The sequence below is a fragment of the Oncorhynchus mykiss genome, chromosome 15, assembly GCF_057628025.1.
Source record: "Oncorhynchus mykiss isolate SJ-2025 chromosome 15, ASM5762802v1, whole genome shotgun sequence".
In the NCBI taxonomy this organism is placed as follows: domain Eukaryota; kingdom Metazoa; phylum Chordata; class Actinopteri; order Salmoniformes; family Salmonidae; genus Oncorhynchus; species Oncorhynchus mykiss.
Genome location: NC_143036.1, coordinates 82,859,867 through 82,877,333, shown reverse-complemented (window position 1 = coordinate 82,877,333; position 17,467 = coordinate 82,859,867). Strand labels below are relative to the sequence as shown.

Here is a 17,467-nt window from a genome sequence, read left to right as displayed (position 1 = left end):
TGGTTGTGGTGGTGGTGGTGGTGGTATAGTATTGTTGATAATTAATGATAGTTGTGGTAGTGGTGGTATAGTATTGTTGATAATTAATGATAGTTGTGGTGGTGGTGGTGGTATAGTATTGTTGATAATTAATGATGGTTGTGGTAGTGGTGGTATAGTATTGTTGATAATTAATGATAGTTGTGGTGGTATAGTATTGTTGAAATTGAATGATGGTTGTGGTGGTGGTGGTATAGTATTGTTGATAATTAATGATGGTTGTGGTGGTGGTGGTATAGTATTGTTGATAATTAATGATGGTTGTGGTAGTGGTGGTATAGTATTGTTGATAATTAATGATGGTTGTGGTGGTGGTGGTATAGTATTGTTGATAATTAATGATGGTTGTGGTTGTGGTGGTATAGTATTGTTGATAATTAATGATAGTTGTGGTGGTATAGTATTGTTGAAATTGAATGATGGTTGTGGTGGTGGTGGTATAGTATTGTTGATAATTAATGATGGTTGTGGTGGTGGTGGTATAGTATTGTTGATAATGAATGATGGTTGTGGTAGTGGTGGTATAGTATTGTTGATAATTAATGATAGTTGTGGTTGTGGTGGTATAGTATTGTTGATAATTAATGATGGTTGTGGCAGTTGTGGTATAGTATTGTTGATAATTAATGATGGTTGTGGTGGTGGTGGTATAGTATTGTTGATAATTAATGATGGTTGTGGTTGTGGTGGTATAGTATTGTTGATAATTAATGATAGTTGTGGTAGTGGTGGTGGTGGTGGTATAGTATTGTTGATAATTAATGATGGTTGTGGTAGTGGTGGTATAGTATTGTTGATAATTAATGATAGTTGTGGTAGTGGTGGTATAGTATTGTTGATAATTAATGATGGTTGTGGTGGTGGTGGTATAGTATTGTTGATAATTAATGATGGTTGTGGTTGTGGTGGTATAGTATTGTTGATAATTAATGATGGTTGTGGTATTGGTGGTATAGTATTGTTGATAATTAATGATGGTTGTGGTGGTGGTGGTATAGTATTGTTGATAATTAATGATGGTTGTGGTAGTGGTGGTATAGTATTGTTGATAATTAATGATGGTTGTGGTTGTGGTGGTATAGTATTGTTGATAATTAATGATGGTTGTGGTAGTGGTGGTATAGTATTGTTGATAATTAATGATGGTTGTGGTAGTGGTGGTATAGTATTGTTGATAATTAATGATGGTTGTGGTAGTGGTGGTATAGTATTGTTGATAATTAATGATGGTTGTGGTGGTATAGTATTGTTGATAATTAATGATGGTTGTGGTAGTGGTGGTATAGTATTGTTGATAATTAATGATAGTTGTGGTGGTGGTGGTATAGTATTGTTGATAATTAATGATGGTTGTGGTAGTGGTGGTATAGTATTGTTGATAATTAATGATAGTTGTGGTAGTGGTGGTGGTGGTGGTATAGTATTGTTGATAATTAATGATGGTTGTGGTAGTGGTGGTATAGTATTGTTGATAATTAATGATAGTTGTGGTAGTGGTGGTATAGTATTGTTGATAATTAATGATGGTTGTGGTGGTGGTGGTATAGTATTGTTGATAATTAATGATGGTTGTGGTTGTGGTGGTATAGTATTGTTGATAATTAATGATGGTTGTGGTATTGGTGGTATAGTATTGTTGATAATTAATGATGGTTGTGGTGGTGGTGGTATAGTATTGTTGATAATTAATGATGGTTGTGGTAGTGGTGGTATAGTATTGTTGATAATTAATGATGGTTGTGGTTGTGGTGGTATAGTATTGTTGATAATTAATGATGGTTGTGGTAGTGGTGGTATAGTATTGTTGATAATTAATGATGGTTGTGGTAGTGGTGGTATAGTATTGTTGATAATTAATGATGGTTGTGGTAGTGGTGGTATAGTATTGTTGATAATTAATGATGGTTGTGGTGGTATAGTATTGTTGATAATTAATGATGGTTGTGGTAGTGGTGGTATAGTATTGTTGATAATTAATGATAGTTGTGGTAGTGGTGGCATAGTATTGTTGATAATTAATGATGGTTGTGGTAGTGGTGGTATAGTATTGTTGATAATTAATGATGGTTGTGGTTGTGGTGGTATAGTATTGTTGATAATTAATGATGGTTGTGGTAGTGGTGGTATAGTATTGTTGATAATTAATGATGGTTGTGGTAGTGGTGGTATAGTATTGTTGATAATTAATGATGGTTGTGGTAGTGGTGGTATAGTATTGTATTAGTCATGGTGATGCTAGTGGTAGTACTGATGTAATGGTGAGTTAGTTATAGTTTCATTTTCCATTTTTAGCTTTTTTTCATTCCTATTATTTATTATTTATCTACTATTAACTGTTACCATTTAATTATTTTTATTATTTATTACCATTTGATATTATTATTCTGCATTATTTTATTACAATTTATATTGTATACATTGTTGCCTGGGCAATATTGACGCAATGTTTTTCATGCCAATAAAGCAGCTTGGATTTGAATTTGATTTGACTAACCTAACGTAAAATAATGAGAATGAGTGTCGACTTTTGGTCAACAAAAAAGTGAAATGGCTTATTTGCTTCGTGAGGCTTATTTGATTGAATAGAAGACTTGTCATGTTTAGGTTGTTACGAGCGCGCTGATATAAGTAGAACACGTGACATCCCGGCAACTTTGAGAAAAAAAAACACTTCATATCAGTTTATCCCGGTTCTTGACAGTCCTGTTCACGAGTCGTCTCACTCTCCACGTAATTACAGACAGGTGACGTCAGGAACCCCTCATCGAATATTCAACAAAATATTCAAATAGACTAGATGTATCCACCAATCCGAAGAGAGGAGGGAGCGTGACAGGCAGTCTTCCACCGCTCTATGGACAACAGTTTCCATTGTCAGGGTGGAGACATACAGTAGGCATCTCTTCCATTTTATCTGAATCTCTGGGTAAATCAAACTGCAGGTTTAATCTGTAGGCAAGTCAACCCTGCCAATTATACTGAACAAAAATATAAACACAACATGAAACAATTTAAATGATTTTACCCAGTTGCAGTTTATGTAAGGAAATCAGTCAATTTAAATAAATAAATTAGGCACTAATCTATAAATTTCACGACTAGGAAGAAAGACATGCATCTGTTGGTCACAGAAACCGTAAATAAAAGGTAGGGGTGTGGATCAGAAAACCGGTCAGTATCTGCTGTCACCACCATTTGTCTCATGCAGCGCGACACATCTCCTTCACACAGAGTTGATCAGGCCGTCAATTGTGGCCTGTTGGAATGTTGTCCCACTCCTCTTCAACGGCTGTTGCGAAGTTGCTGGATATTGGGCGGGAACTGGAACACGCTGTCGTACACGTCAATCCAGAGCATCCCAAACATGCTCAATATGGGTGACATGTCTGGTGAGTCTGCAGGCCATGGAAGAACTGGGACATTTTCAGGTTCCAGGAATTGTGTAGAGATCCTAGTGACATGGGGCCGTTCATTATCATGCTGAAACATGGGGTAATGGAAGACGAATGGCATGACAATGGGCCTCAGGATCTTGTCACCGAATCTCTGTGCGTTTAAATTGCCTTCGATAAAATTGTCCGTAGATTATGCCTACCCATACCATAACCCAACCACCACCTTGAGGCACTTTGTTCACAACAATGACATCAGCAAACCGCTTGCACACACAACACCATACACGTGGTTGTGAGGTAGCAAGGCCAGTTGGATGTACTGCCAAATTCTCTAAAACGACATTGGAGGTGGCTTATGGTAGAGAAATAAACATTAAATTCTCTGGCAACAGCTCTGGTGGACCTTCCAGCAGTCAACATGCCAATTGCACGCTCCCTCAAAACTTGAGAAATCTCTGGCATTGTGTTGTGTAACAAAACGGCACATTTTAGAGGGGCATTTGTCTCCAGCACAAGGTGCACCTGTGTAACAAATCATTCCGTTTAATCAGCTTCTTGATATGCCACTCCTGTCAGGTGGATGTGTTCTCAGTAAAGGAGAACTGTTCACTAACAGCGATGTAAACACGTGAGTCTAACATTGGAAAGAAATCAGCTTTTTGTGCGTCTGGAACATTTATGGGATCTTTTATTTCTGCTCATGGAACCAAAACATTACATATTGTGTTTATATTTTTGTTCAGTGTAGAAGGGCTGCATCTCCTCATCCCTCCTTTGACCCTGGGACACACCATCTGAGTGCACACCAGGGGGGGGGGACATAGTCAAAAACACATCTTACAAGTCCTATCTGCACGTACTGAAACCTATCATTGGGGTTATGTTAAATGTATTAAATTGGACATAATCAAGATTATGGTTCTGGTTTAACTGCCATGGTGTTAAATGAGTGTTCTGGTCTCATGATGAGCAACCAGAAGAGACCAGCTCTCTGGGACAGAGGATATTACACAGAGAGAGAGAGAGGCAGCGAGAGAGAGAGAGAGAGAGGCAGCGAGAGATACAGAGAGAGAGAGAGGCAGCGAGAGATACAGAGAGAGAGAGAGGCAGCGAGAGATACAGAGAGAGAGACAGCGAGGACAGAGAGTGAGGACAGAGAGACAGCGAGGACAGAGAGCGAGAGACAGACAGTGAGGACAAAGAGACAGCGAGAGATACAGAGAGAGAGAGACAGCGAGGACAGAGAGACAGACAGCGAGGACAGAGAGAGACAGCAAGGACAGAGATAGAGAGAGAGAGACCGCGAGGACAGAGAGAGAGACAGCGAGGACAGAGAGAGACAGCGAGGACAGAGAGAGAGACAGCGAGGACAGAGAGAGAGACAGCGAGGACAGAGAGAGAGACAGCGAGGACAGAGAGAGAGACAGCGAGGACAGAGAGAGAGACAGCGAGGACAGAGAGAGAGACAGCGAGGACAGAGAGAGAGACAGCGAGGACAGAGAGAGGAGCCCAGTAATATCAGTGTTCTTCCCAAATGCCACCCTGTTCCTTTTATAGAAAGGTGCACTACATAGGGAATAGGGCCCTGGTCTAAAGTAGTGTACTATATAGGGAATAGGGCTCTGGTCTATAGTAGTGCACTATATAGGGAATAGGGCTCTGGTCTAAAGTAGTGCACTACATAGGGAATAGGGCTCTGGTCTATAGTAGTGCACTACATAGGGAATAGGGTTCTGGTCTAAAGTAGTGCACTATGTAGGGAATAGGGCTCTGGTCTATAGTAGTGCACTATATAGGGAATAGGGCTCTGGTCTATAGTAGTGTACTACGTAGGGAATAGGGCTCTGGTCTAAAGTAGTTCACTATGTAGGGAATAGGGCTCTGGTCTAAAGTAGTGTACTATATAGGGAATAGGGCTCTGGTCTAAAGTAGTGTACTATGTAGGGAATAGGGCTCTGGTCTAAAGTAGTGTACTATATAGGGAATAGGGCTCTGGTCTATAGTAGTGCACTACATAGGGAATAGGGCTCTGGTCTATAGTAGTGTACTACATAGGGAATAGGGCTCTGGTCTATAGTAGTGCACTACATAGGGAATAGGGCTCTGGTCTATAGTAGTGTACTACATAGGGAGTAGGGCTCTGGTCTATAGTAGTGCACTATATAGGGAATAGGGCTCTGGTCTAAAGTAGTGTACTATATAGGGAATAGGGCTCTGGTCTAAAGTAGTGCACTATATAGGGAATAGGGCTCTGGTCTAAAGTAGTGCACTACATAGGGAATAGGGTGGACGTACCCAGTCAGTCTCTGGACACTACACCAGTACAAGACCCACTACATGTGTATCAAGGTGGTCTGGCTCTCCATTCATATCTCCCGTCAGATAGGACTAATGATTAGAAATATAATGAATAGAACCGGACTCTCCATTCACATCTCCCGTCAGATAGGACTAATGATTAGAAATATAATGAATAGAACCGGACTCTCCATTCATATCTCCTGTCAGATAGGACTAAATGAATAGAAATATAATGAATAGAACTGGCATCTATCCAGTTGAGCCGATAGGAGAAATACAGATCACTTGAAAAACTGGCCATCAATTCATAAAGAGAACAGATCAGGTTTTTAATGGGTTTCCTGTAGTTACACCAAGTCCCTAGTAACAACATGGTATAACACAGTATTTGCATGGCAATAAACCAGTCACAAACTGGAGAGTCACATTTCAGCAGATTTCTTTTCAGGATTTTATTCATGACAGCTGGTGTTACTCAGAACAGATGTAAAACACCAGCATTGTCTCAGTCAATAGGAACATACCAGCATCACAGTTCTATGTACTGATGCCCTCCAGATCTCCTTCACCCGTTCACTGTACAGAGACTATGAGAACAGAAAGCTGATAACAACGTGGACACAAGGGAAACCTCTCGTCAAGCAATGAACAGAAAGGCTTTATGTACCAAACACACAGCGGTCAAAGACTGGTCACTTGTCAGACAGGATCTCCTGTGATGGGGTCATGAAAGGATCCTCTCAACACACATCATTAGCTGTTCCAAGGATCCATTCATTATGAACATCCTGAGTGGGGGTCACATGTTACCGTTGTGAACACAGTTAGGGAGGCCATTCCTCTGGTGTCCCAAAGCAAACGAGGACTGTTGTGATTCCCCCCATAGGTCCTATATGACAGGGCAAGGCTGGGTTTATCCACAGGTCCTATATGACAGGGCAAGGATGGGTTTATCCACAGGTCCTATATGACAGGGCAAGGCTGGGTTTATCCACAGGTCCTATATGACAGGGCAAGGATGGGTTTATCCACAGGTCCTATATGACAGGGCAAGGCTGGGTTTATCCACAGGTCCTATATGACAGGGAAAGGAAGAGCTCATTTCTTCTTGGTGGCTCTCTTTCCCTCACCCTTCTTGGGTTTCCCCTTGCCTCTCAGTTTCCTCAGCCGACGCATCTCCTCCTTGAAGTCCTCGTGTTCATCTCTGGTGGGGAAACAGGGAGGAAATGGTGTTACTGATGCGAGCTAAATTAATACTACACTGAAGGAGGTGTACAGAAGAACATAGACAAACAGGGTCTAGAACACAGAGACAAACAGGGTCTAGAACACAGAGACAAACAGGGTCTAGAACACAGAGACAAACAGGGTCTAGAACACAGAGACAAACAGGGTCTAGAACACAGAGACAAACAGGGTCTAGAACACTGTCTGGTTAGAACACAGAGACAAACTGGGTCTAGAACACAGAGATAAACAGGGTCTAGAACAGAGACAAACAGGGTCTAGAACACAAATTTCCCTGTCTGTGGTTAGCCAGAAGAACCTTCTAAAGCCTCTAGCAGTGGTTCTGGCTAGAGTAGGGCTGTATACATTACTGAACACTGCCAAACACAGACATGCCAAAACAACCCAGATCCCTTTCCCATGAATAGGCCTATGGATCTATTAAGCCCATCACCACATCATGTACTACCTGAAGAGTCCCATGTATCGTAGCTTCTGCGTAAGGGCATAGTAGATCTTGTGTTGAGGGTACCAGTCGTACACCTCCTTTTTCTGGGCCATGGGCGGCTCCTTGAACAGCTGGACCACCTTCATGGACTTGTTGTCCGTAGGACGCGCCACATCCCCAAAGATACGTGCACTGAGACGCGCCATACGTACGGCGTAGTTGGACAGGCTGGCCATAGCTCGCTGAAAGACAAGAGGAAAGAGAAGCAGCAAACATCGGTCAAATATGTCCTAAAAAATAATAACTTCTATAGACGGGTTAGCTGACAACAAAATGACACGAGCGCTCAAATGGGACAGAAGTCTGTTTGGTGATTCTGGATGGTCGGATAGCTAGCAACAATGACAAGAAGCTGGCATGTAGGGAATCGTAGGTGGCTCGTTTCAGCTCGTTCTTCATACCATGTCTTGTTTTGACTGATGCCTGGTCTATGCTAATATGGCTAAAATTCGCACGCTACCTTGCCAACAACGGTAATGATGTATTTGACACAACAAGTGCTCATTGTGCAGATGTATATATTTTAGAGGTAGACCGATTAAATCGGAATGGCCGATTAATTAGGTCCGATTTCAAGTTTTCATAACAATCGGAAATCGATATTTTTGTGCGCCGATTTGCCGATTTCTTTATTTAATCTTAATTTAACTAGGCAAGTCAGTTAAGAACACATTATTTTCAATGACGGCCTAGGAACAGTGGGTTAACTGCCTCGTTCAGGGGCAGAAAGACAGATTTTCACCTTGTCAGCTCGGGGGATCCAATCTTGCAACCTTACAGTTAACTAGTCCAACGCAATAACGACCTGCCTCTCTCTCGTTGCACTCCACAAGGAGACTGACTGCCTGTTACGCAAATGCAGTAAGCCAAGGTAAGTTGCTAGCTAGCATTAAACTTATCTTATAAAAAACAATCAATCATAATCACTAGATAACTACACATTGTTGATGATATTACTAGATATTATCTAGCGTGTCCTGTGTTGCATATAATCTGACTGAGCATACAAGTATCTGACTGAGCGGTGGTAGGCAGAAGCAGGCGCGTAAACATTCATTCAAACAGCACTTTCGTGCATTTTGCCAGCAGCTCTTCATTGTGCTTCAAGCATGGCGCCGTTTATGACTTCAAGCCTATCAACTCCCGAGATGGGGCTGGTGTGACCGAAGTGAAATGGCTGGCTAGTTAGCACACGCTAATAGCGTTTCAAACTTCTCTCGCTCTGAGCCTTGGGGTGGTTGGTTGTTTCCCTTGCTCTGCATGTGTAACGCTGCTGATGTGGTGGCTGTTGTCGTTGTGTTGCTGGTTCGAGCCCAGGGAGGAGCGAGGAGAGGGACGGAAGCTATACTGTTACACTGGCAATACTAAAGTGCCTATAAGAACATCCAATAGTCAAAGGTTAATGAAATACAAATGGTATAGAGGGAAATAGTCCTATAATAACTGCAACCTAAAACTTCTTACCTGGGAATATTGAAGACTCATGTTTAAAGGAACCACCAGCTTTCATATGTTCTCATGTTCTGAGCAAGGAACTGAAACGTTCGCTTTCTGACATGGCACATATTGCACTTTTACTTTCTTCTCCAACACTTTGTTTTTTGCATTATTTAAACCAAATTGAACATGTTTCATTATTTACTTGAGGCAAAATTGATTTTTATTTTATTAGGTTAAAATAAGTGTTCATTCAGTATTGTTGTAATTGTCATTATTACAAATACATTAAAAAAATAAAAATAACAATAAAAAAAAAAAAATTGGCATGAAAATCGGCCGAATAATCGGTATCGGCTTTTTTTGGTCCTCCAATAAATCGGTATCGGCTTTTTTGGTCCTCCAATAAATCGGTATCGGCTTTTTTTGTCCTCCAATAAATCGGTATCGGCTTTTTTTGGTCCTCCAATAATCGGTATCGGCTTTTTTGGTCCTCCAATAAATCGGTATCGGCTTTTTTGGTCCTCCAATAATCGGTATCGGCTTTTTTGGTCCTCCAATAAATCGGTATCGGCTTTTTTGGTCCTCCAATAAATCGGTATCGGCTTTTTTGGTCCTCCAATAATCGGTATCGGCTTTTTTGGTCCTCCAATAAATCGGTATCGGCTTTTTTGGTCCTCCAATAATCGGTATCGGCTTTTTTTGGTCCTCCAATAATCGGTATCGGCTTTTTTGGTCCTCCAATAAATCGGTATCGGCTTTTTTGGTCCTCCAATAAATCGGTATCGGCTTTTTTTGGTCCTCCAATAATCGGTATCGGCGTTAAACTCGGTCGACCTCTAATATATTTTCAAAAAACAGATGTAATATAGTTTACACATACATGTCAACAATCTAAACTGAACAACAATCTGGGCTTACAGGAAACGTTGAATACACTGACTCTCTTTTAAGTCCAAGAAGCAGCCATTTAACAGCTTGTCCAACTTAATAATGTCGAAATAAAGCATCAAATCCACCTTTTCTGCACCTCCAATAAAACCACTTATCACTGCCACGCACAGATTGGCTGATCCAGCAGATGGAAAGGTCATTGATTTTATCCAGAGAGGAACAAACACAGAGCGAGAGGTTCCACTCCTGACAAAATCTATCAAAAAAAAAAAAAAAGCCCAGTAAGTTTCTATTGGCTTATATTGGGCCTAAGCTTGTCGCGTTTGTAACAACGAGTCCCATTGGTAGAGCAGAGGCATGAGCATCTCGTAAATATAGACAGATCTCCGTTTTATCACCTACAACAGTGTAGGAACATATCTAAATTGGTTGTTTAAACCTGCTCTACCCAGAATGTAATACTATTCCACCTGCTCTCCCCCCAGAATGTAATACTATTCCACCTGCTCTACCCAGAATGTAATACTATTCCACCTGCTCTACCCAGAATGTAATACTATTCCACCTGCTCTACCCAGAATGTAATACTATTCCACCTGCTCTACCCAGAATGTAATACTATTCCACCTGCTCTACCCAGAATGTAATACTATTCCACCTGCTCTACCCCCAGAATGTAATACTATTCCACCTGCTCTACCCAGAATGTAATACTATTCCACCTGCTCTACCCCCAGAATGCAATACTATTCCACCTGCTCTACCCAGAATGTAATACTATTCCACCTGCTCTACCCAGAATGTAATACTATTCCACCTGCTCTACCCCCAGAATGTAATACTATTCCACCTGCTCTACCCAGAATGTAATACTATTCCACCTGCTCTACCCAGAATGTAATACTATTCCACCTGCTCTACCCCCAGAATGTAATACTATTCCACCTGCTCTCCCCCCAGAATGTAATACTATTCCACCTGCTCTCCCCCCAGAATGTAATACTATTCCACCTGCTCTACCCCCAGAATGTAATACTATTCCACCTGCTCTCCCCCCAGAATGTAATACTATTCCACCTGCTCTACCCCCAGAATGTAATACTATTCCACCTGCTCTACCCCCAGAATGTAATACTATTCCACCTGCTCTCCCCCCAGAATGTAATACTATTCCACCTGCTCTACCCAGAATGTAATACTATTCCACCTGCTCTACCCAGAATGTAATACTATTCCACCTGCTCTACCCAGAATGTAATACTATTCCACCTGCTCTACCCCCAGAATGTAATACTATTCCACCTGCTCTACCCAGAATGTAATACTATTCCACCTGCTCTACCCAGAATGTAATACTATTCCACCTGCTATACCCCCAGAATGTAATACTATTCCACCTGCTCTACCCAGAATGTAATACTATTCCACCTGCTCTACCCAGAATGTAATACTATTCCACCTGCTCTACCCAGAATGTAATACTATTCCACCTGCTCTACCCAGAATGTAATACTATTCCACCTGCTCTACCCAGAATGTAATACTATTCCACCTGCTCTACCCAGAATGTAATACTATTCCACCTGCTCTACCCAGAATGTAATACTATTCCACCTGCTCTACCCAGAATGTAATACTATTCCACCTGCTCTCCCCCCAGAATGTAATACTATTCCACCTGCTCTACCCCCAGAATGTAATACTATTCCACCTGCTCTACCCCCAGAATGTAATACTATTCCACCTGCTCTACCCAGAATGTAATACTATTCCACCTGCTCTACCCCCAGAATGTAATACTATTCCACCTGCTCTACCCAGAATGTAATACTATTCCACCTGCTCTCCCCCCAGAATGTAATACTATTCCACCTGCTCTCCCCCCAGAATGTAATACTATTCCACCTGCTCTCCCCCCAGAATGTAATACTATTCCACCTGCTCTCCCCCCAGAATGTAATACTATTCCACCTGCTCTACCCAGAATGTAATACTATTCTACCTGCTCTACCCAGAATGTAATACTATTCCACCTGCTCTACCCCCAGAATGTATTACTATTCCACCTGCTCTCCCCCCAGAATGTAATACTATTCCACCTGCTCTACCCAGAATGTAATACTATTCCACCTGCTCTACCCAGAACGTAATACTATTCCACCTGCTCTACCCAGAATGTAATACTATTCCACCTGCTCTACCCAGAATGTAATACTATTCCACCTGCTCTACCCAGAATGTAATACTATTCCACCTGCTCTACCCAGAATGTAATACTATTCCACCTGCTCTACCCAGAATGTAATACTATTCCACCTGCTCTACCCAGAATGTAATACTATTCCACCTGCTCTACCCCCAGAATGTAATACTATTCCACCTGCTCTACCCCCAGAATGTAATACTATTCCACCTGCTCTACCCAGAATGTAATACTATTCCACCTGCTCTACCCAGAATGTAATACTATTCTACCTGCTCTCCCCCCAGAATGTAATACTATTCCACCTGCTCTCCCCCCAGAATGTAATACTATTCCACCTGCTCTCCCCCCAGAATGTAATACTATTCCACCTGCTCTACCCCCAAAATGTAATACTATTCCACCTGCTCTACCCCCAGAATGTAATACTATTCCACCTGCTCTACCCCCAGAATGTAATACTATTCCACCTGCTCTACCCCCAGAATGTAATACTATTCCACCTGCTCTCCCCCCAGAATGTAATACTATTCCACCTGCTCTACCCCCAGAATGTAATACTATTCCACCTGCTCTACCCAGAATGTAATACTATTCCACCTGCTCTACCCAGAATGTAATACTATTCCACCTGCTCTACCCCCAGAATGTAATACTATTCCACCTGCTCTACCCCCAGAATGTAATACTATTCCACCTGCTCTACCCCCAGAATGTAATACTATTCCACCTGCTCTACCCCCAGAATGTAATACTATTCCACCTGCTCTACCCAGAATGTAATACTATTCCACCTGCTCTACCCAGAATGTAATACTATTCCACCTGCTCTACCCAGAATGTAATACTATTCCACCTGCTCTACCCAGAATGTAAAACTATTCCACCTGCTCTACCCAGAATGTAATACTATTCCACCTGCTCTACCCCCAGAATGCAATACTATTCCACCTGCTCTACCCCCAGAATGTAATACTATTCCACCTGCTCTACCCAGAATGCAATACTATTCCACCTGCCCTACCCAGAATGTAATACTATTCCACCTGCTCTACCCCCAGAATGTAATACTATTCCACCTGCTCTACCCCCAGAATGTAATACTATTCCACCTGCTCTACCCAGAATGTAATACTATTCCACCTGCTCTACCCCCAGAATGTAATACTATTCCACCTGCTCTCCCCAGAATGTAATACTATTCCACCTGCTCTCCCCTCAGAATGTAATACTATTCCACCTGCTCTACCCCCAGAATGGAATACTATTCCACCTGCTCTCCCCAGAATGTAATACTATTCCACCTGCTCTACCCAGAATGTAATACTATTCCACCTGCTCTACCCAGAATGTAATACTATTCCACCTGCTCTACCCAGAATGTAATACTATTCCACCTGCTCTACCCAGAATGTAATACTATTCCACCTGCTCTACCCCCAGAATGTAATACTATTCCACCTGCTCTACCCCCAGAATGTAATACTATTCCACCTGCTCTACCCCCAGAATGTAATACTATTCCACCTGCTCTACCCCCAGAATGTAATACTATTCCACCTGCTCTACCCCCAGAATGTAATACTATTCCACCTGCTCTACCCCCAGAATGTAATACTATTCCACCTGCTCTACCCCCAGAATGTAATACTATTCCACCTGCTCTACCCAGAATGTAATACTATTCCACCTGCTCTACCCAGAATGTAATACTATTCCACCTGCTCTACCCAGAATGTAATACTATTCCACCTGCTCTACCCAGAATGTAATACTATTCCACCTGCTCTACCCCCAGAATGCAATACTATTCCACCTGCTCTACCCCCAGAATGTAATACTATTCCACCTGCTCTACCCAGAATGCAATACTATTCCACCTGCCCTACCCAGAGTGTAATACTATTCCACCTGCTCTACCCAGAATGTAATACTATTCCACCTGCTCTACCCCCAGAATGTAATACTATTCCACCTGCTCTACCCAGAATGTAATACTATTCCACCTGCTCTCCCCAGAATGTAATACTATTCCACCTGCTCTCCCCCCAGAATGTAATACTATTCCACCTGCTCTACCCCCAGAATGGAATACTATTCCACCTGCTCTCCCCAGAATGTAATACTATTCCACCTGCTCTACCCAGAATGTAATACTATTCCACCTGCTCTACCCAGAATGTAATACTATTCCACCTGCTCTACCCAGAATGTAATACTATTCCACCTGCTCTACCCAGAATGTAATACTATTCCACCTGCTCTCCCCAGAATGTAATACTATTCCACCTGCTCTACCCCCAGAATGTAATACTATTCCACCTGCTCTACCCCCAGAATGTAATACTATTCCACCTGCTCTAACCCCAGAATGTAATACTATTCCACCTGCTCTACCCAGAATGCAATACTATTCCACCTGCCCTACCCAGAATGTAATACTATTCCACCTGCTCTACCCAGAATGTAATACTATTCCACCTGCTCTACCCCCAGAATGTAATACTATTCCACCTGCTCTACCCAGAATGCAATACTATTCCACCTGCCCTACCCAGAATGTAATACTATTCCACCTGCTCTACCCAGAATGTAATACTATTCCACCTGCTCTACCCCCAGAATGTAATACTATTCCACCTGCTCTACCCAGAATGTAATACTATTCCACCTGCTCTACCCCCAGAATGTAATACTATTCCACCTGCTCTCCCCAGAATGTGATACTATTCCACCTGCTCTCCCCAGAATGTAATACTATTCCACCTGCTCTCCCCCCAGAATGTAATACTATTCCACCTGCTCTACCCAGAATGTAATACTATTCCACCTGCTCTACCCAGAATGTAATACTATTCCACCTGCTCTCCCCAGAATGTAATACTATTCCACCTGCTCTCCCCAGAATGTAATACTATTCCACCTGCTCTACCCCCAGAATGTAATACTATTCCACCTGCTCTACCCCCAGAATGTAATACTATTCCACCTGCTCTACCCCCAGAATGTAATACTATTCCACCTGCTCTACCCCCAGAATGTAATACTATTCCACCTGCTCTACCCAGAATGCAATACTATTCCACCTGCCCTACCCAGAATGTAATACTATTCCACCTGCTCTACCCCCAGAATGTAATACTATTCCACCTGCTCTACCCCCAGAATGTAATACTATTCCACCTGCTCTACCCAGAATGTAATACTATTCCACCTGCTCTACCCCCAGAATGTAATACTATTCCACCTGCTCTACCCAGAATGTAATACTATTCCACCTGCTCTACCCCCAGAATGTAATACTATTCCACCTGCTCTACCCAGAATGTAATATAGATTATTTCCAGGCATTTTTTTAGTTGCATCTTTCTATTCAGACCTTATTAGGAAGTGCCTACAGGTCGTGACGGCAGTACTGTCGATAGTTGCTCAGAGAAACTCCATTCTTTGGTAGCTAGTTAACAAATGTTTTTTGACATTATTAAAGCTTGAAAAGCTGGTGACTGGCAAGTTGAATGGCTGTTTCCTGGGTGTAAAATGGGACGGACTGCATTTTAGCAACATGAACTCTGATTAAAATCTGTTCATATACAACCCAGGAATTTCTGACAAGTGAGCACATGGTCATTTTCACATGTTCATAAATGTTTTGGGCATTTGTGAAAATCCTATAGCAATATAGAGTGAAAGTGGCCGTGCGTTTGGACAATTAGTAGACACTGCAGTAAATAAAACGGCAGGGATGTTCTTGTCCCATCGCGCACTAGCGACACCTGTGGCGGGCTGGGTTTAATGCTGACACGGTCCCCAGGTGTACGGTGTTTCCTCCGACACAATTGGTGCGGCTGGCTTCCGGGTTAAGCGGGCATTGTGTCAAGAACCAGTTTACTGACATCGGTCATAATCAGCAGGTGTTGCGCGTCGGTAAATTCATCAGTTATTCTGCGCTCTGAAATCGAAGTAGATAGCATATCTCTTGCGTTTGCAAATTCACTCTAATTTAAGAATAGCGATTCGTATTTCTTGCTAGCTTAACCAAATGACACCTGCATCCCTAGCTCTGTAGCCACCGGAAAAGTCAGTCACTCACCCACTCCTCCAATGACATCCTCCTAGCAGCTAGCTATCTAGACTAAGTTTAGTCTGTGTTTTTTATCTTGCTACATAACTAGATACGCTAGCCTATCAGCCACATTATAACTGACTTGTGATCATTTGGCCTTGTTAGTTTGATTGAATCAAATCTTATTGGTCACATACACATTGTTAGCAGATGTAAATGCGAGTTCAGCGAAATGCTTGTGCTTCTAGTTCCGACAATGCAGTAATATCTAACAAGTAATCTAACAATTCCCCAACAACGACCTAATACACACTAATCTAAAGGGGTGAATGAGAATATGTACATATAAATATATGGATGAGCGATGGTCAAGCAGCATAGGCAAGGTGCAGTAGATGGTATAAAATACAGTATATACACACGTGATATGAGTAATATTAGATATGTAAACAAAATTAGTGTCATTATTTCAAGTGACATTGTTTAAAGTGACTAGCGGGTCCATTTATTAAAGTGGCCAGTGATTGGGTCTCAATGTAGGCAGAAGCTTCTCTGAGTTAGAGATGGCGGCTTTTTAGCAAATCTGATGGCCTTGAGCTAGAAGCTGGTTTTCAATCTCTCGGTGATCGTATTGACATTCCCAGCCTTAGTTACAATTGTCCGTTTTCGTCCCCAAAAAATATTGAGCCAATGAAACAGACTGCATTCCGAATGGTACCAGGCCCGCTGTGACTTACGACACGATAGCAATATTTTCTGGAGTACCGAGAAATGTATTAGTTTAATATATAAATCATGTATTGAGCCGCATCCATCTATTCTGACAACAATGCCTTGGTGTACGTCATGGAATGTAGAGTCAAATATAACCCATTTATAAAATCTCTTATAAAAGTTGGTTTCGTAGCATAAACTGGGAATTGTATATTTTTGACTGATATTATGGATTGTCGGTTTTCAGTGGTGTAAAGTACTGAAGTAAAAATACTGTAAAGTACTACTGAAGTAAAAATACTGTAAAGTACTACTGAAGTAAAAAATACTGTAAAGTACTACTGAAGTAAAAATACTGTAAAGTACTACTGAAGTTGTTTGGGGTATCTGTACTTTACTATTTAAAAAAAAACAAAAAAAACTTTTACTTTACTACATTCATAAAGACAATAAATGTACCTTCTACTCCGTACATTTTCCCTGACACTCAAAAGCACTCTTTACATTTCGAATGCTTAGCAGGACAGGAAAATGATCTAATTCACACACTTAAAGAGAAAATCCCATGTCATCCCTACTGCCTCTGACCTGGAGGACTCACTAAACAGAGAACATCCCTGGTCATCCCTACTGCCTCTGACCTGGAGGACTCACTAAACAGAGAACATCCCTGGTCATCCCTACTG

The 17,467-nt window shown here is 41.8% G+C and overlaps 1 protein-coding gene across 1 annotated transcript in view; it reads right to left on the bottom strand.

Moving 5' to 3' along the window:
• Positions 1-6,609: 6,609 nt before the first annotated feature.
• mrps33 (mitochondrial ribosomal protein S33) overlaps positions 6,610-17,467 on the bottom strand; it is a gene marked incomplete at its 3' end in the record, with an annotated part of 16,595 nt that continues 5,737 nt past the window's right edge. Inside the window, 2 exon segments of the mRNA NM_001171863.1 lie at positions 6,610-6,939; positions 7,432-7,652. Of these exon segments, the coding sequence (NP_001165334.1) occupies positions 6,834-6,939; positions 7,432-7,646 (321 nt within the window). The 5' untranslated portion in view covers positions 7,647-7,652.